Raw genomic sequence first — 21,241 nt, 5'->3', positions numbered from 1 at the left:
GAATCGACAAAATATTCTTAAAGAAAAGTGAATTATAGAGAAAGACATTAGATAAAAAGTAAGTTCTGATAATATTTGAATCTTTAGTAAATCATGGCTTCTTCTTTCTTACTTCTTCATTGTTCCACCATCTACGGTGCCACTATCAGATAGTTACTATCTATTATGAGTGAAAGACTTGTTTTTTATCAAATAAATAGTAGAACCAAGTCTTAATCTAAAATTTTTTTCCTTCAGAAATTGCTCAATAAATTCTCTCCATAACCCTAGAAAAAAGTGAAGACATAATTCAATGGGTAATGAATAGAGCAAAAAAATATGATGTTACATCAGGATGCATAACTGCTTACCAATTTTATCATATTTCTATTGAATTTTGTCCGAATTTCATGCAATAGAGGTCAGTTTGGAGCCATTTATGAAAGTTGAAAATTCCTCACAAGATTTTGTTTTTTGCGTGGAAAATCCTCTATGGTAAGTTTCATGTTCTACTTCTCATCCACTAGTGATTTTCATTTACTCCGTCGACTTGTCCAATCTGCAAGTCAACTCCAAAATCACTCATGCATAGTCTATTTTTCTGTGGAGATGCTAATCTAATGTGGAAGAAGAGTCATTTGACTTACCTCATTTCATATCATAGATGTTCCTTGTTCGATTGGTTTGAAGAATTCGGTGTTACAAACTGAGTTTCAATGAACAAACCCTCAAAGATATCGACTGGTTTTAATTATAGCTTGAAATATCTAGAAGGAGAGGTGTCGGCGAGTCTTCGAGCATATCTAAGAGCTTCCAAAAAAAGTACTAGCAACATCGCGTAAATTGAACTAAAAGCTATCTATTTTGTCTTATACATAGTGTTCTAAGATTTTTGTCCCGTCTATTTTTCAATGTTATTTTCTTTTTACAATTTCACCTATTCTTGAATATTTAGGAATCTTTTTTTTTATTTTTTTGTTCTGACTTTTAGACATTATATTTATTTCTCTATTGAATAAAATATCACTATTATCTATAAAAAAAATAATTATTAATATAAATACATATTAAAATATAAAATATACATTAAAAATAAATTAAATAATACATAATAACTAATTTTAATATCCAAATAATATTTTTTAATAACAATTCATCAAATCACATACACAAAATATTGCTACGCCATAAGCGGTATGCCATTTTAATCAGTAGACAATTAAGAATATGAAAGAATTTATATTTTCCCAACTCATGTCACACAAACACAAAATACACCTAGTGCATATCATAGCTTTGATATATTCAAATTTGAAGCCTATTATTTATATCCCTTTTTGTGTATATCTCTTTTATACACTTTTTAATTTCATAAATAAAAGTATTTGTCTTTAACACCATGTGTATAAAAAGAAATACAAAATATCGTTATTCTAAATTATAGATATTTTTAACAAAAGTAGTATATATATAAAAAAGAATATGAAAACTTTTATATATATTTTACAAAAGGATAATATACAAAACTTTAGATAATGTTGGGATATAATTATATATATGTTATAAATTTTTTTGACTTTACAAAAACCAAAATTTCTCTTTATTCTATCTTTTAGAACCGTATGCTTATTTGGACCATGAATATTTTTTTTCCAGAGGGGCTAGCTACAAACTATTCAATCTGCCAGGATTATGCTTGAAATAATTTGATGATGGGACTGAATCATGGAATATAATGGAAGTGATGCATGCATGAGGAAGAGATGGAGTAATTTGTAGAATTACTCACCATATTATATTACAATAATATATAGCCCATCACCAATTTGTACAAGTGCAGTTACCGAATCCAATTCCATATTAAAGTGTTACAAGTTAAACTGAAATTGAAAGGCTGCGCTTTGTTACGAATCTTTGAATTATGACAACATCTTTTGATCACTTTCAGATATTTCTTTCCGTTCCTTAATTCTCCTCTTTAATCTCTATATTAAAGGGAGATATAGAAGAACTAGATTCAGTTTTATCTATCATGCATTATAGAATAATCTTGATTATTATCATTATTAATTTCTTTAATGATCAACAATCAGTCACGTGCATATATAAAACTATAAATAAGGCGTATATGAAACACAATCAAGAACATTGCTTGATAACACAAGAATGGCATACCACCATAACCAAAAACACCATAATAGGAACCATTATGGTTCATCGTGGAACGTTGAACCCTACGTTGAAAACGTAGAGCAACCAGTGCACCATCATTACAAGGGTTTCAGCACCATCTATGAGCATCCCATAGAAGAAGCATACCCAACAAGAAGGGTTCGTGAGCCAAAGAAGAATGATGAGGACAACTTCATAGAGAGGTACCAACGTCCCAGGTTTGAAGATAGTAATTCCTTTGGGAGCGTTGACCAAGAAGCTGATGCCTTCATTCAATATGAGCACAAGAGAATGGAATTGGCCAAGCTCATGTCAATGGGTGCTTTTAATTAATAATTATGTATTATTGTAAGTAAGGGTTTCTTTATGTGCATATTGTCTTTTTTTGTGTACCATCTTAAAAATGGATACAAGATTTTGGGATGTATATGAATAAGTTTTGTGAAAAAAAAAACTCATCCTTCAATCTTTATGCTCCATTTTTAAGATGTATATCAAATTGGCTCATGCCCATGTTTTAGCTAGAATAATCAATACCTCGATCGAGTATATAATGACCTTTTTTTTTTCCACTTAAATAATAATGCATCATAAAAGCCCTCATTCTCTTGTATATATGGTTTGCTGTAATTTGCGCAGTTTCAAGTTTGTTATAAATAATATTGTTTAGAAATCATGAATTAGCCAATAAGTGATTATATAACTCTATAAGTCCCTATGAAATTTGTGGACCTCCTTATGTGTATTCTGTTCTTGGAAAAACCGTTAACGACATGAAAGAAGTAACTTAAAAATCTTATCTAATCAAATAGAAACTGTGCATTATATCATTATTCTTTTTATTTGAGAAACCTCTCATGTAGATTAGGCATATCAGAACTAACAGAGTGGCTCTTATTGACTCTGCTGTCCAAATATGTTGTTGTAGATTGTAATGTAATCTCAAGTTTCAACTACACAATGATGTATGTATGAAAGAATAACAATTAAATGTAAAAATTGTTGATCCGATCCCCCTAATTATGAACGAGCAAATGGGTATAATTAATTCCCTTGGATTTGTAATATGACCTCTCTGCATTTGTCAACCGGCCCTGGAACATCCTCCATTCCATTCCACACCTTTCCTTCACCTGCCCAAACTCCATAAAAATATCATCATCATCATTAATTAAGCCTCTTGATCAGTTAAGTTAATCATTAATTATATATAAAACATACCGCTCGCCATGCAGTTTTCCCAGCTTGTGCTTCTCCCTACCAAGCACACAAGTTTATTGAGTGTAAATTAAAGTGAAGTAGATTCATTCATGGGATCAAATTATTACCTGATTCCCTAATGAGGGAACACCTTGGTGAACAATCCACTGAGCATCAACAACTCCAATCTTCTCATGTGCAGGCTAATATTTCATCATATACACACCCTTTTAGTATTATCATGTTCAAAAATGCATCTATGTATTAAAAATCAGTCACTATATATTTGTGTATAAATGTATGAGTTGTTAAACTCATTTTTAATGTGTATTTTGTATTCCAATATAGATACTGAATTAGTAACTTATGTTTTGTGTATACCTAGTATGGTTGTATAATGTTATGTCAAATGAAGTAATATTATTATTATTAGGTAATTCACTTACCTCAACACATTTTCTAAAAGCAAAATCAAGACCCCAGCCATGCACAAATTCATTCTGCAAAACCCAGTCTCACTATGTTAAACTCATAACTAATTATTGGAAGCAAGATACCAAAACTAATCAATGGAAACCACTGAACCTGAATCATATGCCACACACAGCGCCATGCAGCTCGCGAAAACACTGGAGCCATGATCTCTACAAATCTGCATGCATACATGGACAGCATCACATAATAATGAAAGGAAAAGAAACAGGAACAGACAACAACACTTGAAAATTCAAAATGTTCCTCTTACGCTGCACAAGGAGGCAAAAGAGGGTACTTGCACTTTCCTGGTTTCTCCTGAGCTTCTCTAATACAAGAAATTAAGGAAACAGAAAACAGTTACTCAAAACACATACTTGGACAAGAAAATCCGTGAGGATTTCCCCATTGTTCTTACTTGTGAACTTCATGACCTTCTCTTCTCTTTGTCATATTCCAACATGGCGCTCCTTTACTTTGTTCCAAACCAGGCTGTGAAATCTCCAACTTATGCTTTCTCACAAGTTTTATGTATCTGCATTTGGATTTTGGAATTAGAATGACAGCATATGAAACTTCCTTAATAGAACCAAAACTAAAACTTTCATAAGACTCACTCCTCTGCATTAAAATGTTCAACACCTAAGTCTTCATCCCACATGAAAATATACTCATATGGTGCCACAATATCTGGATGCAGAAATCGCTTCGCATACCACCTAGCAGGGTAAATAATAGGCCAATTTTACCTTGACAAACAGCTTTAACAGCATAGGCTATACTTATAACAAAGAATCATCATCCAAGCGAAACATGTGAACAAGCAGAGGAGCTTTACTTTACCATTTGGTTTGTTTGTGAACACTGATATGAATGGCCCGTTTGGACCATTCAAACTCATCCCATTCAGTTGTTCGGCCATCATAATGGAATAGAACAATTGTGAAGTTCTCTGAAAGCTGTTGAATAAACATAGATATATAGTTCAAGGGCACATAGAAGACACAAGCCTGTGTAGTGTTAACTTGAAAAGAAAGAAGGGAAGACCTTTTTCACTGCTGCATCAATATTCATTCTCTGCTCATACCCAACAGTGAAGGTCACAAGGTATTTAGGCTTTGAGGTGAAATCCTAAAAGTGGCAACAAAATGGTTAAATTCTCTGGTTAGAGCTGCCTTGAACAGTGAGCACAAGATACACACCTCACTGGGAAGACCCCATAATTTGCGCAGAAAGAAATCCGATTCTGCTTTGACAATCCCAGGAGCTAATCTTTCTGCACCTCTTGGATTTGTTGGAACCCAAATCTGATAAAAGTTCATTTTAACTCTCTTCAAATCACTGTAGAGAAAGCAACTTCTAAGTTCTAAGTTATATGCATGAAGGATGCATACCTTGGATGGATCATTTAGTAACTTGTCTTGTGATGATATGGTTTCTGTAAATTTTTGCTGAATACACGAGAGATTAATGGATGGAAGATTGAACTGCACAAATAATCCAACAATACAAAATGGTCAACATGAATTCACTCAAGCATAAAAAAGAACAACATGATGAAATTCAGCACCTTTGTTATTGACAGTGTTGGCAATGATACTCCAACAATTAAGCCTAGAGCAGTTCCAACGAAAAAGATCACAATAATCCTCATACTATCGCTTGGTTTTCTCTTGGCACAACTGCAGCAAAACAATATGCAAATGTCACTTGAAAGGGAGTTGCTGAAAAATCAGAATATATATCAAACTCCAAAGATTGGACCTGTGAGTGCGAGTAATGATCCCCATTACATAAAAGTTTTTGTAACTTTTTCATCCATATAAGAAAGAAAAGAAGAGAGAAGTATAAGATATGGAAAGGGAGTATTACTATATCTTTGATTGAGTAGTATTCCAGAACCAAAGTGGCATATTTGAATAACGTTGTTGTTTGATGAATTCTATGTTCACTTTTAGTGCGGTCTAAGCAGCAGTATGATCATGTGCTTTATGCTTCATCCCCCAATATCCCTCCGCAAGTTATTATCTTTAAACAAAAAATGATACGCAATGCTAATCACATGATATCTCTACCACGTGACACTTTCTCCTCATTACAATTCAAAACACAAAAATATACTGGATTCCTGGTCAACTTTCTTTCAGGTAAATGAAAACCCAACAAATTTGTTAAAATTAGTTAACAAGTCACTTGTGGCCTAAAAATCACCCCTTCTTTTTTGGTGCAGATACAATTCATCTTCTCTTTGTTGAAATCGTACAATGGAAGTAAGCTTTTTGCTGCAGCAGCAACCTTGTATTATACGTATCAAGTCAACGTGTCATTGGAAACCCAGTCTCCGTAATTTGGTCAAATCTAGTGTATAGTTGACCATAAGTTTACTTATATAATTCTACAAACTCGGCCGCGTCATCGTCCAAGATCAATTTTTTTGTACCAGTGAAGAATTATTACCCTAAAAGGATAGCATATATAAATTCCTATGAAATTAGGCAGCTTTTTATTTTTAGGACTGAAACTAGGACTCAAAATTGAGACTGAGTACTGTATTTGGTGTTTAGAGATTAGATATTAGAGATTAAAATTAAAATTTTAATTTTAAAATATAAAATTTTAGTCTTTTCACTATTTTTAGAAATTAAGAACACAGACTANTATTTATTATCTTTAATTACATATGCTACTGAAACATAACAGTCATGTAAATTTTATATAAAACACAATATAAAAACTTAATTTAATCTTTGTCTCTTAATTTCCTGTCTCCCGATCTATTATCTCTCTTCCAAATACAGTCCTGGAATTTAGGCGATATTACATTAAATCCAACTAAAAATAACATATTACATTGACGACACATTGTTCCAATGAAAGGTTTGATGAAATTAGTGGTTAACGTACGATTCCAACTATCGTAGTGCCCGTCATTGTCCACCACTAACACCACGACGCTTGTGATTATATTAGTCTGATTTTGGACCAATTCAATTTTGACCGAAGTTAAGCATATATTATTTCCAAGTGCCCACGCGCAGATATTGAAAAGAACTTTATAAGAGTTAATCGAAAGCATAACTATTATTTACCTTCATGTATTCCCCTCACTTTTAGCATTAGAACTCTACATTGAATTGGTTCATCCTTAGCTAGACTATAATCTATAAATTCTGATCCCAAGCATCTAGTGCCAAAAACTTAAAAACCAATTATATGAGAAGTGTTCAAAATTAAAATAAAAATAAGAATGATATGATGATAATCGAAGTTGAATGGCGGGCGATATACATTTATAGAGTGTCCTCTAGGCCTATGGAGTGGTGGAATTACTGAACATATCAACCCCAACAGCCTTGAAGTATTCGCTTTCTGCATTCGCCAACCGACTTTGGAACATCGTCCATTCCTTTTTACACCTGTCCCTCACCTGCCACCAACAAAACACATTAACTAACTAGGCTGATGTTATAGTATCAAAATCCATCCATTTTATGCAACATGAGTGACATACCCCCATCCATGGTGCTTTCCCATCTTTTGATTCTCCCTACCAACCAAACACAAACAAGAAAACAAATGAGCATCTTACAGCTGCAGTTTTAATGAATTAAGATGAGCTTTACGACAAGAATCATGGAAAGGCACTTACTTGATTCCCTAGTGAGGGAACACTTTGATGTATAATCCACTGAGAATCAACAACTCCAATCTTCTCATGGGCAGGCTATATATCATATGGCCAGGATCTTAGTACATTAGTCATATATCAAAAGATTATTCAATGAGTTTCAGTAATGGGAGGATGGACTCACCTCAACACATCTTCTAAGGGCGAAATCGAGACCCCACCCATGGACTAAGTCATTCTGAATTGCAAAGATTTGGAATTATGCGCTATCAAGTATTTAAAACAAATATTGAATAGCTTAGAAACATAGTGAACATTCCTACCTGAATCATATGCCACACACAGCGCCATGCATCCCGTGAAAACACCGGAGCCATAATCTCAACAAACCTGCATGCATCAAACAATGAGGAACAGCTTGGAGGGAGCAGACAGCAGAGTGCGCGACAATAATACTTACGCTGCACAAGGAGGCAGATGAGGATCACTGCACCATCCTGGTTTCTCCTCCGTTTCTCTAATATGAATCAAATAAATAAACAGTTAAGACACATTCTTATCTTTTTACTTAGACACCCAAAGAAATGGCACAGGATTCTCATCATTACTTGTGAACTTCACGATCACCTCTTCTTTTCGTCATTTGCCATGTCAACCCTTTATTAGGTTCCAAACCAGGCTGTGATATCTCCAACCCGTGTTTTTTCACCAGTCTTATGTATCTGCGGTTAAATTGAAGAAGCATATCAAACTTCATCAGTAAATCAAAATAAAAGTCACTCTCACTGTGTGTGTGTGTGTGTGTGTGAGAGAGAGAGAGAGAGAGAGAGAGAGAGAGATAAATCATAATACTCACTCTTCTGCATTAAAATGCTCAACGCCCAAGTCTTCATCCCATATAAAAATGTAATCATATGGTGCTACAATATCAGGATGCAGAAACCGCTTGGCATACCACCTAGGAGGGAAAACAGTATTAACGTTAGAAATCACAATGAAGAAAACTAAACCAAAACTTACAAGTAATGGGTTCTAAGTTATTTATCTTACCATTTGGTTTGCTTGCGGGCACTAACATGAATAGCTTTCTTTGACCATTCAAATTCATCCCATTCAGTTGTTCGACCATCATAATGAAATAGAAGTATCGTAAAATCATCTGAAAACTGTTCAAAGTGACAGATCTAGTTTAAAGACAAATTACACAAATATCTGCAGTGAGAGGACAGAAAAAAGGAAACAAGAGATAACCTTTTTAACAGCTGCATTAATATTCCATTTCTGATCATAACCAACAGTAAAGGTCACGAGGTACTTTGGCTTAGAAGTTAAATCCTGTAATTGGCAACTTAATCAGATCCGCTGTATAACCCATCACCAAGAAAACACAAAAGGCCCCAGCATTCGAAGACAATATTAGCCTAACAATATAAGAAGAAAACAGAACTAGAAGAAAAGTGCAAAATGGAAGCCACATAAGTTAATATGAAATTGGATTTGGTGTTTTAGAGCAAGTTTCCCTTATAAAAGTCAAGCAAATGATCTTGTGAAAGAACTTTACTACACATTATTTCCATGATAGCAGAAACTATGTATCGCTTGGTTCACTTTTATACACACCTCACTGGGCAGACCCCACAATCTGCGGAAATACAAGTCTGACTCAGCCTCGATAATTGAAGGAGGTAATCTTTCAGCACCTCTGGGATTTGATGGAACCCAAATCTGCAGAGAAAGATGAAAATGAAAATATGCAACAATGATTATATTTAACCTTGGAAAACAATTCTCCCCCAATATGAAAAAAAAAAAATACATGATCATGCTCAAAAGCATTAAAAAAAAAGGAAGAAACACACTGAAGTTTGAAGATATAGATTGAAGGAAAACCTGCCATTTTTATCCATTATTCTGCTACATCATTTCAGATTACTTAATCTAAGATCCTACATGCTACAACTCTTTTAGGCAAACTTCTAAAAACCATAAGGATTTTCATGCATAAATTAACTCTAATCAAGGCTTACTGCATTTCTTGGATCTTTGCAAACCCAGTACCTTTAACATTCTTTCCAAATCTGATAAGGTGAGATGTGTACCTTCATTGTATCATTTAATAACTGATATTGTGATTTATTGTGGTTACTCTTCATAAAAGACCGCACATTGCCACCTGTGTTCTCTTCAGCAAAAGGAACATCGATGGAGGGGAGCAAGCTCGATGGGAGATTCAACTGCAAGCGTTAAGCATTGTTAGAGTCCGAAAAGTTGTAATACATCAAATTATCAATAAAATTCACTCAGATACAATGTTTCTCAAAAAGACGAAGAAGATACTCAATCTGCACCTTAGTTGACAATGCTGTAAATGATACTCCTATAAAGAAGCCAATAAATGTTCCAACAAAAGTTGTCACAATGAGTCTCATGCCTTCACTTGGTTTTCTATTTGTAGAACTGCAGTCAATAGTACGCAAATGTCATGTATAGATTTTTGACATTAGATACAAAAAATCCTTTAAAAAAAAGGAAGGGAAAGAAAAAAAAAAAGACAGAACAGCAAAGTTAGTTATCTTCAAAGAAGAGACCTGCGAGAAGTGATCCCCATTATATCCAAGCTTTTCTGACTGTTTGCTTGTAAGAACTGAACATCTATCAAGTGGATTTATCCCCAGAAGGAGAAGCAAAGATGAGTTAAACAAAAAAAGCCCTGCAGAATGTACAAGGAAGTGCTAAACGTGTTAATAAGTGCAACCCACGATGGTTTAAAAGAACTAAAGGAGAAAATACACCAGTATGTGGGAAAAAGACCAAAAACAATACTCTCTGAATATCCCAGTTGGAAAACTACGACACCTTGGTGCACTAGAAGTCTAGAACACAGTGGTAATATTAGTAATCTGACTAGGTTGGGCTTCTAATATTTGTATTACACTAATACTTGACCTAGATTAGAAGTAGAAATAGGAATTAGTGCTTTGTAGCCAACACATCATATCAATCAAACATCAAGTAAGGAGCTTCTCATTTCCTCATTACTGTCTGAACCATAACTACAACATGTAATCACTGCACTGCCACTCCCATGCCACAGCCTGCGTTGCTACTATTATGCTGCAAGTTCCCAAAAGTTCCCTTAACTGTACTCCACTACCTTAGTGTGGTTCTTGTTTCCTCTTGGATGTTACAACTTCATCCACTGCAAAAACTTACTTTCCTGCTACTTGTGGCTCTAAGGAGAAGTTTTTTCTCAACCCTCACATGAATTTGATCCAGCCACAACCAATCCCACCATCCACCTCGGATCATCCAGATGCCAATTTCTTAGTCACTAGAGATTCCATGCACCCATTGATGGAAAATAGCCCTCGCTGGCCTTTCCACCGAATGAGGGTGCTTTCTTTGTAGCTGCTCCTTAGATTTTATCATCACCCATCCACCAGAATAGCATTTTACCTAAATTCCTAACTCAACATAGCTAAAGCCATCGGCAACTTCTTTTCTATATATCCCCATAATTCCAACTCAACTTAATCTCCTTAAAAGCTTCTATTATGAAAATATCCCGCTTCCACAGCCCAAATTATTGATACAAATAAACCACTACCAACTAAAAGCATGCGTCTTCTCCCCAGAACAGAATCACCCAGTAACTTACGCAACCATGTGGCACTTCCCTTAATTAAAGGAATCGTCATTGAAAGATTCAAATAAAATTAAAGATTAAAAAAAACTCAAATCCCCATAAACCTAGGAAACAAAAAACAAATTCCCACTTCCAACTAAAAAAACCGGCAAAAGTCAAGTTAGATTCAATCATTATAAGGTATAACAGATAACAATCCTAATCTCTCGTAGAAAGAACCTTCGAGAACCTCTGGCCACAAAAAACAACACCCATACCGACCCTGCATATACTTCACCTTTGCAAAAAAAAAAAAAAAAAAAAGAAAACAAGGATCAAACAGTTCATCTCAGTAAAATCAATCCAAAGAAGTGGTTATACCTGGGAATGAAGGAGCCCTACAAGCACAGGAAGCAAGATCTGGCAGAATAAAGAAGTTAACTTGTTTTAGTTGCTGCGTATGAGCAGAAAAAGAAAGAGCTGTGGGTACTGACAATGGAGGAACGAACGTGAAAGACAACGAATTAAAGAGGGAATTTACAGCTGAGGACACAGAAAATATAAAGTAATTGAAGGGATTGGTGTCTTCTTGTCTATCACTCTCAGGTTTGGGTTTATATATATCACTGCCAAACGCATAAAACAGTTTAAAAATGAATCAGGGATTTTGTGTTGTGTTTTAAGATGCTGGATCACAATCCCTTTCTTCTAATTGTGATTAATATAAAATAATAATGATAATTAATCATATAACTATCGAGTCATGCTCTGAAAAGGTTCCCTTTTTTTTGTTTTATAGGTAAAACAATTTGAATTTGAATTTATAATTAAATTACCTGATACTAATGTTGCAGCAGGTCTTGTTTTTAATGGAAAAGTCTCGTGAAGTAAGAAGATAATTTTTAGTTTAATTGATTTTCTTTTTATTATTAAGTAAAAGAGATTATTTAAATATTTTTTATAATATTTAAAAGTGCATGGAAATAAAAAAGATTAGATAGGGTGAGGTTGAGGTGGTGTTTCGTGTAATTGTCAAAGCAGGGATTTAGGTGGGAATGAATGTTAGCTGACTTCTCAATCTCAACCAATTCCTAATCCCTTTCTTCTTTTTTACGGCTCATCTTATGGTAGTGAAGTAAGTGAGTCAGTTATGCTAATATGGAAATATATAACAGGAGAAACCCAAAAAAGAAAGAAAAAAGGAATCCTAGTTAACGGCATATTCTAACTTGTTACATATTTACATCAGTATTTAACCAGCATATTAATTTGTTCATGATGAATGGTACTTGGTAAATTAATTATTTAGGAGAAATAAGTTGTAGAAAATATGGGAAACCTGGTAGCGAGGTGCTTAAAATCAACGAGGTTTGTCACTTTGTCTAATATTAGGCGGCTAATCCATGAGTACCATGGACTGAAAATTGGTTGAAAAGTCGAATATTTTAAATGCCGACACTTCTTTCAAACATGACTATAATTACTGCGAATCGGAAAATACTTGTAGAAAAAAAATTATATAAAAAACTTAATAGGAAAGAAATGTTTAGATTCAACTCAACTCATTCAAAATCAAGAAAGGAATTCTGTTTTTTTTTTTTTTTTCTGGGAAAAGATATGATCAAGATTAAAAGAGGATGTTGGACTATGAATCCACTAGTTATAATAATAATAACCATAACAAAATGTTAATTAGTTTAACCATAACTAGTATATTAAATGCCATTAAATGCACAATTAATAATTTTTTTTTTCATATTATAACCTACATGAACTGATATATATGTGTGTACTAAAAAATTGAAAAGCAAACTTTTATATATCCACGAAAAATCATTATTTCATTTAATTATTAGCTAATTTCTCTTGAACACAGGAGGGCTGCTGTCAAATTCATCATCATTCTTCAGACAAGTTCATCTATTCTTTAAATCCGGTACAAATGCTGAAGTGTGAGGCGCATGGTCTCAAACCACAACCAGTGTTTTCTTTTCTATTATGCAATACATTGTTTATTGTGTATATGGCTAACAGTAAAGTCACAACGAACTGAACTATGTACCACAACGATGTTTACGAGCTATACACAGGACCAAATACACATCACTGATTCATTTAAGAACTACCAATATAATATGTACCACCCCTTATTTTCTTACTGTAATTCATTCCACTTTGTGAAGCATGATCCTGATGCTGAATCTTTTCGAATGCATTCTGTAGAACTTCAGATAGAGGCTATACCTCTTGGGATGCAAGGCTCAAATCAGTGCTTTCAATTGCAGAGGGAAGCCAGAGTTCTACACGAGTTCCACCAGCACCAAGAGGAGCATCTTTGGTTCGAGGTGATATAACACGCACCACACACCCATAGCTCTCTAGTATCTCACGGGCAACACTCAGCCCAGCAACAAAGTTCCATGTCATGTTGTCTTCAATCATGTCTTCGGCCAAGAGTTCTTGTCCATATGGTGTGAGTGAGTGCCTTTGTGTCTACAGAAAAAAGATCGCAACCAACACAAAATTTTTGAATAGAACTAGAAGCCAGTATGAATGGACTCAAAATGAAGAGATTCAGTAGTTTACCATATAGTGCATATCAGGCCCATCATCATCAATGAATACAAGGGCACCTCCTGCCGGTGCAGCAGTAGACACGATTTCAACCTTTCCCCCGACATGTGTGCGTAATAAAGCACCTTCGATAAGATTGCTGAAAGCCTGGCGTAAAGCAGGTTCTTCTACAGCAGCTAGCAAATGTGATGAGAGCTCATTTAGTTCTACTACACGTTTTTGATTCTGGGCTAGAGGTTTCACAGCATCAACCAGGTCTGCCAATACTTCAGAAACACTGCATGGTCTTCCTGACATAACAGAAAACCGTAAGCAAAAGAAAAACAGAAATAAACCAATTGTAAAAAGGAGAGAAATAAATATCTAAAGGCCAAAAACAGAATACCAAAAGAAATAAGGAAGTTAAATTAAATATACAAGATATTATTGATGGGTTTATTTCCATCTTGAAGGGGATATACACCAAATGGACCAAAAAGAAAAAAAATATACACAGGAAGAGAACATAACATCATCGAAAGAAGTGAAGAACCACGTGCATTATTAAATTAATAATCAACCAACTAAACCTACCTGATTCCTGGTTGTAATGGAGCTAGAGCCAAAGGTGGAAGGGGCATCTCTATATCATGGGCAGTAGCTAAAGAATGCGACTCATTATTCATTTTATTTGTTGACCCATCCCTTGGAAAACTATTTAATAATTGAGATTTTGACGACTCAGCAAGTATGTGAGTTGAACCATTCATTTTCTTGATTGCTTCTTCATTGTATCGTACTATATTAGCCTGCAAATTGGACAAAAATCTTCATTCAGTACAATATATACATATAAAGAAATTTCAAATAAGGAAAGAATCATTTTAAAGGGCATACATGCTCAAACTCTAAGTCAAAATCTCAATGTAGAGGAAGGCTCGTGTTCTTATAGATCAATTGAGCAATAAATTATGTTTAACCAGTCTTGGATCCTTTGTTGTGGGAAATAATACAAGAAAGCATAAGGCTTTACTAAATGATAGAGGAAGAGACAGTAAAATTGTCAAGTTTGAAGATATCCCAGGCTAAATTAACAGGTTATCAGCATATAGAAATTACAGAGAGAAGTACCTTTGTCAAATAGACAGCGTCTTGGAGTTGCTCCAAAACATCTCTTAGTCGATCACCTTGCACCAGGATATCCTCAACAATGTCATATGAAATCTGCCAAATTACTGATTTAAAAGACAGTTTTCTTTCATAGAACAGATTTCAGCATACTATTGGCATCCTATAACCATGCTTAGATAGGACGTGTAACGTTTCCATCAACTATAATTAGAGAAAGTACAAACCTGACTTTTCTTTGTTTGAGTAGACAGGATTTTACTTAAGGTTTGAATGCTCGATAGAGGACCACGAATCTGTTTAGAAATTTAGTGGAAGAAATGTTAGTACAGGCCAAAATAGGAAGAAAATAATGATAAAGTAACAATCAATAATAACTCATACTTGCTCGACCAGGTCACCCATCCTAACATTATTTTGCCATGTTGATTGCTGAAGTAACATTGCTTTCTGTAAAAGGAACAAAAAGTTGTACAGTAATGCAAAAATCAATCAGAGGCAGTTACACTGCATGCCTAACGCCTAAGAGTCAGTCTCACTCAATAAAGTAATTGATGAATGATTTTAAACTTATTTAAAAAAATCATATTTTCAAGTAGCATATGTTTAGCAAATTGGAATAAGGCAACTCCAGCAGTGCACAAGCAATTTAAGAACATCCTAGCATTTCATATTCAAATAGTAATGAGCTAGAGTCATGTTCAAAAGAGCAAGATACAGTATGCAAACCTGATCCATTACATACGCCATGGCCAGAGATTGTGAAATGTTGATGGCATTCGATCGTTGTTCGGGAGTGAAGTTGTACATACCAACCGGCTCATCCTGGACTCGAAGAGTTTGAATTTCCCACGACTTCTTGTCTATATCCAAAAAAGGAGGCAAAGAATAAGCTTCCTCAACAGAGATTCGGCTATCACGAGCACCACTTTGAGGCTGGTCACTCCTTTCCACCTCCAACACAGGAAGCTCGGCAACCAAGAAACCAACAACAAACGGATGTTTCACCATGGGAAGAACCACAGCATTACATTCCGGAACAAATTTAACCTACAATTAAATAACATTCACGCACATACAACAATGAAGAGCACCCTAATAATAATTATGAATAGAAGCAGAGTGAATGATAATGAGTATAAGGCAAGAAACCTGCAAGTTGGAAAGTGCAGCCTCGGTGGCGCGCAAGCCGGCAGGGATGTTGAAATGACCAACAAGAATGACAACGGCGCCGTCTTCCTCAGGCTGAGGATCTCCAGGGTAGAGAGCAACCCTCCGTAGCTCCAACTGATCCATCACATAACTTCCAGCTGGCCTTACATAAACCTAAACAAACACATTATCATTCAGTAATCTCTTCCAACATTGAATCCGAAAGTGAATATAGCAAAAGGGAGAACGAACCGAGAGAACAGCTTCGGGGACGATCCTGCGGAAGAGGTGGAGCTGCTGAAGGCAGAGCCTCTGGAAGTCGGGGCTGGGGAGGAGGAGTCCGCTTCGGTTGTCCTTGTCGAGTCGCTGAGCAAACTCAACGGGCGAGGTGGAAGCCTTGCGGATAGCGGCGGAGATGGCGGCGGCGGAAGTAACGGTGGCGGGGGAGTCATGGGAGTCGTGGACGTCATGGCGGAGGAGGTGGCGGAGAGAGTTGTCGGAGTCGGAATTAGGGTTAGTGGTGTTGGGATTAAGAGTGGTATGGAGGAAGCAGCAGGAGGGTTTAGCGAGGGAAGTGGAGGAAGGAAAGAAGACAGAATTGCGGAATAATCGGCTACGGTTACTGTTACTGTTATTGCAGTTACAGTTACAGAGGGAGGATAGCGTGGTAGTTAAAGAAGATGTGGCTATGGCAGAGACTGGCATTTGGATTTTGATTAGGGTGCTCCTTGCTACTTCTCCTAAGCTTTTTTGTGTTTTGCAGATGCAGTTTCCGTTGCTGATTGTTATAACCACACAACACTTGATATTATTTATGGTTCTAGATAAGCAAGCAAAATAAACTTCATTTATGAGCCACTTGTGGCCACAAAAGTTACAATTTGGTACGGTTTGTCAGCACTTGCCAATTCTTATCGAAGTTTCTCCTTTTAACATATCATATCATCCCATGAAAGCTACGTCCATGGTAATGATTAGTACACATACAATAATAAGATCAAAATTTACAAGCCATATTTAAAGGCAGGGGTGGATCTGAAAAGGATCCATTGGCAATTTGTTGGAAGATCCAGTAATTGGCAGCTTCAGTGTAATGGATCCCATCCCAAATAATCCTGACACTTGGATCTTTGCAGGACTTGGCGATCAGCACCTTCTTTCCATTCTCGACCTTGGTGGCGCCACATCTTGCAGCGTTATTGTAGTTGTACTTCCCTCCCTCCCCACAGCATGCTATCACCCCATCCTTGAAACCGTATTTTTGGGCATTGCTTATGAGACTGTACTTCACTCTGTACACGTCAACATAGGTGATTGCTGCCTCGGGCAGCTGCTTCCTCAGCTGCATAACCGTGTCTTTCAATTTACGGTTAAAATACTGTGCAACCTGGTTGAAGGGTTTCGCGCATCCAGATTTGTCTATTTGATCTGAACTCACTGGATAGCGATCGAGCATGTAAGGTAGGCATCCGAGTGGGCCTGTGTTGTGGATCCAAAACGACCTTCCACCTTCCTCATACACATTCCTTATGACATTGGAGAACTGGGTCAAAACATCAGGTACGTATGCCTTCACTTGCTCTGAGGTCATATTTAGCTTGTAGCCAGCAGTGATATCATTTTGGCCAATGTCAAAGGTGTATAAAGCCTCAGAAAAGTACTCCTCCTTGGGCAACAATTCCCTAAACACGCTTCCTATAACATGAGTCAGATTACAATAGATGGTTCCGTTAATAAACTAACCACTTTAATGTTTGCAAATCACCTCGCTTGCGAGCCAGTTTGGATCTTGCTTTGAATTCAGAGAGCTGCACAGACTGAACATCAAGGGAGATGGGGCTATATCCACTCTGAAACAACGTGGTATTCTGACGTCTGACAGTGGATCCGGCGGTTGCGAAATTCACTCCGTGAGTGAAGTTTGAGCCGACAGAGTCCAGGTAAGCACTCAGATAAGGCAAATCAAAGCTTTGAGCTGGAGAAATATGGAACAAAACAGCACAGATTCTGATTAACAAAAGACAAGATTGTCAGATCTAGATCAGACAACTGTAATCTAGTAAAACATGTGATCCGATCCATATCCTCTTATTATTTCACAGAGGCAACACAAAGAAGAGAAAAAAGGAAAAAGAAAAGAAACATAACGGATTAGTGTAATTAATGAGAATCATAGTTACCTATGAAATCAATGATGAGGCGACCGTCGGAGAAGCGTCCAGCAGGGGAGTGGAAAAAAGTGATTCCATTGGGGGGCGGCGCAGGTCCAAAAGCTGCTGTGAGGCCACCCGTGTCTGAATTGGAGTCCCCTAAGTTGAATATGGCTGGAAAACTGCACTCTCTACCATCCACAACTGCAACAACGAGCGTCATTGATATTGCAATCCATGACAAAATATGTCTCCATTTCTTCTCTCCCACTGGATCCATATCAAAACGGTGAGCTCCAATTTCAAATGTAAAAAATGCAATTATTCGCACACTGGGCTGTGTTGACTTCATCAATTATTTAGTCAAACAAAAGCACACACAAAGAGGTCCATACCCTTGATTGTCTTCACATGTTTGATCATTGAAAAATATTCCTGAGGGTCATTGGAACATTTATTTATCATCTGCTCTTTTTTTTTAATATAAAAAAGAGTTGGCACCATATCAATTGGATCTTTCATCTTGACAACAAGTTAGAAAAATGGATTTATGCAACTGATCTTATAATAGCTACGTGGCTAAGGGCATCAGGGAGAATTAAGTCGTTATCAATTTTGTTCTATAATCCTGGAAAACACAATTCACTCTTCAGTGAAAAATTGATTTTTTTTCATAAACAAATAATTCAAAACATTCTTTTAGTACTTTTCTTAAACAACACCAACTACGTTCTTTTTAGTACTTTTCTTAAACAACACCAGCTTGTTCGTAAGTTTCGTAAACATACCAATTAGGTAACTTGGCCTCATCATTTTCTGGTGTAGGAACTGGAGTTGGTACTTACACAAACACACCAATACCTAAATGAATAGACAGATATTTAGTAATGATTGATGTAGATTTAAATTGTGTACCTCTTTTTTTGTCTAGCTCTGTTTATAGGATCAATATATCTAGATAACTGCTTTATGCCTTCATTAGTTTGTTAATGAAATATAAATTTCTACAGTATCACAAATAACCGTTTTAATGAATTTATACATTTTCCATTAATTGTCTTGATTCGTGTAACTTTCTCAAGATCTCTTGAGTTACAAAATTCAATCCATATGAACCTTAGGACTTTATGTCTTCGGCTTACATAAGTCGTTTATTCTTTTTGTGGACTTAGACTCGGTTCAGAACACAACTATTGACATAAACAATTTTAAGATGACGGTGAGATTCTTATTTCGAATATGAAAGTACATATTCATCGTATTCCATAATATAAGGTGGGATAAAGTTAGATAACTCTATGTTGGAAAAGATTTGGAACTAAGAAGCGTATTTCCGACAAGAGAATGAGGGTTTATTTGGGTAAGTTTATGAAAAAAAAAATTGAGTTATATTTTTTTAAATCATATGAAAAAATAAAAGTAATTTATGTTTAGATATTTTATGCAAAAGATTTTTTTATCTATTAATTATGTTTGGGTGTAATAATATAAAAATACTTTTTTTATTTATTTATTAGGTAAAACATATCATTTTTTTAAGAAAAAAATCTTTTAAAAAAATATAAATTATAACTTCTCAAAAAAATATGCTGGTATTTTTACTATTAAAAATTTGTTAAACACACTAAAAAATAAAAAAAATTATTGAAAAAATATATTTTTATCAAAAAATAGTACCCAAACAAGCACCGAATCATTCACAATTTTTGTGGATAATTTACTGGATAATATTTTGAAAAATAAATTGTTTCATATATTCAAGTGGACAGGAAAGATAAATGACATCTCTTTGACACGTAAGAAGAGGTATGGTCAGATCCATCTATTTGTTTCCATCAAGTATATTACAAAAAGAGGAATACTAAAGGCCATTAGGTAGTGTTTGTTTTGAGGTAGGACAGAGACTGAGAGACTGAAACTCAGTATCATGTTTGTTGACTCAGAGACTGATACTAAAATTTCTGTCTCTGCCCCTAAAATTTCAGTATTTTAGTACCTCCAAAAAGTGAGGACACAGGAGACTGAAATTTTTAGAGATAGAAACTGAAACTTTAATAATATTTTATACATAAAATACCCTCATTTCAATTAATTAATTCCAATTTTACCTTTTGTACAAATTAAATTAGAGTTTCATTCTTATTTTCATTTCTGTCTCTCACTTTGCACCAAACAGAATACTGAAATTTATTTCTGTCTCTGTCTCTTAGTCTCTGTCTCTCGGTCTTAGTCTTTCAATCTCTGTCTCTCCACCAAATGCTACCTTAAGGAGATGAATGGAATGCGATTAAGGAGTAGAGAGATTTTTGTGGACGAGGTTAAGTATAGATTTGAGCTCATAAATTAAGGAGTCGAGTTTGAGTTTGGATTTGAGCTCATAAATTAAATGAGCCAAGTTTGAGCTTGGATAAGCTCAACTCATTAGCTCGTGAACTGACTCGATTATATATATAACATTAAAAGTATAGATTAAATGCATATAGGATATGCGTATTAATAATTATATATATATATATTGTAAAATANAACATAAATAAAAAATTTATAATGATAAATAGACAATATATTAAATTTATTTTTTTAATATTTTAATTTATATAAGTTATAATTTATTGATATAGAATTATAGATTATGTTCCTATTATTTGAGTCAACTCGTGAGTTTTCGTTGAGCCGAGTTTGAGCTTACAAAATAGGCTCAATTGTTAATGAGTCGAACCGTGAGTCAAGCTTAATTTTCGTGAGCCGAGCTTGAACTTGGTCTAACTCGCTTAACTCGACTCACTTCAAGCCCTAGGAGGAGGATTGATGTCCGAAAAAAAATCATTGTGGACGATGAAGATGACAGGGAGTCTCCTAATTGAAAACTGAAATTAAAGAAAAGGATATTGAGGTGAACGGAAAAGGGAGAGTTGTCTTGAAACACCATGGAAGTGAAGAACTAGAAGAGAGAACGGTTGGAGTTGGGATGGGATGCGGTGGTAATGATGCCGCAGGGGCTACGGGAAGGAGGCAGAGGCAGAGCATGACAAGGATAGAAAAGTAATTGCCGTTGACGATTTGGATGAGTGGCACGAGGGATTTTTTGAAAACACAAATGGATAATTCTTTTGTGTATCCGACAGTTATGGTGAGTGTTGAATCTATGGGATCTCAAACAATCAGTGACGAAGCAATTTT

The 21,241-nt window shown here is 35.4% G+C and overlaps 4 protein-coding genes across 8 annotated transcripts; all 4 read right to left on the bottom strand.

The window, feature by feature from the left end:
* Positions 1-2,934: 2,934 nt before the first annotated feature.
* On the bottom strand, positions 2,935-6,099 carry LOC107481827 (uncharacterized). 2 transcript variants are annotated; one of them, XM_016102148.3, is made up of 14 exons: positions 5,698-6,099; positions 5,396-5,507; positions 5,220-5,312; positions 5,028-5,132; positions 4,873-4,956; positions 4,669-4,784; positions 4,443-4,544; positions 4,244-4,360; positions 4,097-4,153; positions 3,937-4,003; positions 3,798-3,851; positions 3,480-3,554; positions 3,373-3,408; positions 2,935-3,284 (listed from the first exon to the last, which is right to left on the bottom strand). In XM_016102148.3, the coding sequence occupies exons 1-14, from the start codon at positions 5,736-5,738 to the stop codon at positions 3,168-3,170; spliced, it is 1,176 nt and encodes a 391-aa protein (XP_015957634.1). In that variant the 5' UTR covers positions 5,739-6,099; the 3' UTR covers positions 2,935-3,167. The 2 variants fall into 2 exon arrangements, with proteins under 2 accessions (XP_015957634.1, XP_015957635.1); XM_016102149.3 differs by having other exon boundaries at positions 5,590-5,713.
* Positions 6,100-6,887: 788 nt separating this feature from the next.
* On the bottom strand, positions 6,888-11,766 carry LOC107481828 (uncharacterized). Its single transcript, XM_016102150.3, has 15 exons — positions 11,460-11,766; positions 10,042-10,163; positions 9,802-9,910; positions 9,553-9,687; positions 9,074-9,178; positions 8,705-8,788; positions 8,504-8,619; positions 8,310-8,411; positions 8,062-8,175; positions 7,914-7,970; positions 7,777-7,843; positions 7,638-7,691; positions 7,475-7,549; positions 7,337-7,372; positions 6,888-7,252 (listed from the first exon to the last, which is right to left on the bottom strand). Exons 2-15 carry the CDS (start codon positions 10,059-10,061, stop codon positions 7,136-7,138), a joined length of 1,191 nt encoding a protein of 396 aa, XP_015957636.1. The 5' UTR covers positions 10,062-10,163; positions 11,460-11,766; the 3' UTR covers positions 6,888-7,135.
* A 1,194-nt stretch (positions 11,767-12,960) lies between these two features.
* LOC127739750 (chloroplast sensor kinase, chloroplastic) lies at positions 12,961-16,730 on the bottom strand. Of its 2 annotated transcripts, XM_052258866.1 has the most exons (9): positions 16,164-16,730; positions 15,912-16,085; positions 15,489-15,809; positions 15,144-15,209; positions 14,987-15,055; positions 14,763-14,855; positions 14,226-14,440; positions 13,665-13,938; positions 12,961-13,571 (listed from the first exon to the last, which is right to left on the bottom strand). In XM_052258866.1, exons 1-9 carry the CDS (start codon positions 16,614-16,616, stop codon positions 13,317-13,319), a joined length of 1,920 nt encoding a protein of 639 aa, XP_052114826.1. In that variant the 5' UTR covers positions 16,617-16,730; the 3' UTR covers positions 12,961-13,316. The 2 variants fall into 2 exon arrangements, with proteins under 2 accessions (XP_052114826.1, XP_052114827.1); XM_052258867.1 differs by lacking the exon at positions 12,961-13,571 and having other exon boundaries at positions 13,779-13,942.
* A 6-nt stretch (positions 16,731-16,736) lies between these two features.
* LOC107481830 (GDSL esterase/lipase At3g26430) lies at positions 16,737-18,961 on the bottom strand. 3 transcript variants are annotated; one of them, XM_016102154.3, is made up of 4 exons: positions 18,850-18,961; positions 18,092-18,331; positions 17,677-17,886; positions 16,737-17,606 (listed from the first exon to the last, which is right to left on the bottom strand). In XM_016102154.3, exons 1-4 carry the CDS (start codon positions 18,872-18,874, stop codon positions 16,909-16,911), a joined length of 1,173 nt encoding a protein of 390 aa, XP_015957640.1. In that variant the 5' UTR covers positions 18,875-18,961; the 3' UTR covers positions 16,737-16,908. The 3 variants fall into 3 exon arrangements, with proteins under 3 accessions (XP_015957640.1, XP_052114828.1, XP_020994997.1); XM_052258868.1 differs by lacking the exon at positions 18,850-18,961 and adding an exon at positions 18,457-18,604; XM_021139338.2 differs by lacking the exon at positions 18,850-18,961 and having other exon boundaries at positions 18,092-18,594.
* Between the last annotated feature and the right edge of the window lie 2,280 nt (positions 18,962-21,241).

This window comes from Arachis duranensis, chromosome 3, assembly GCF_000817695.3.
Source record: "Arachis duranensis cultivar V14167 chromosome 3, aradu.V14167.gnm2.J7QH, whole genome shotgun sequence".
Lineage (NCBI taxonomy): Eukaryota > Viridiplantae > Streptophyta > Magnoliopsida > Fabales > Fabaceae > Arachis > Arachis duranensis.
Note: the sequence above shows the minus strand (reverse complement) of the source record. Positions and strands in the feature narration are given on the sequence as shown.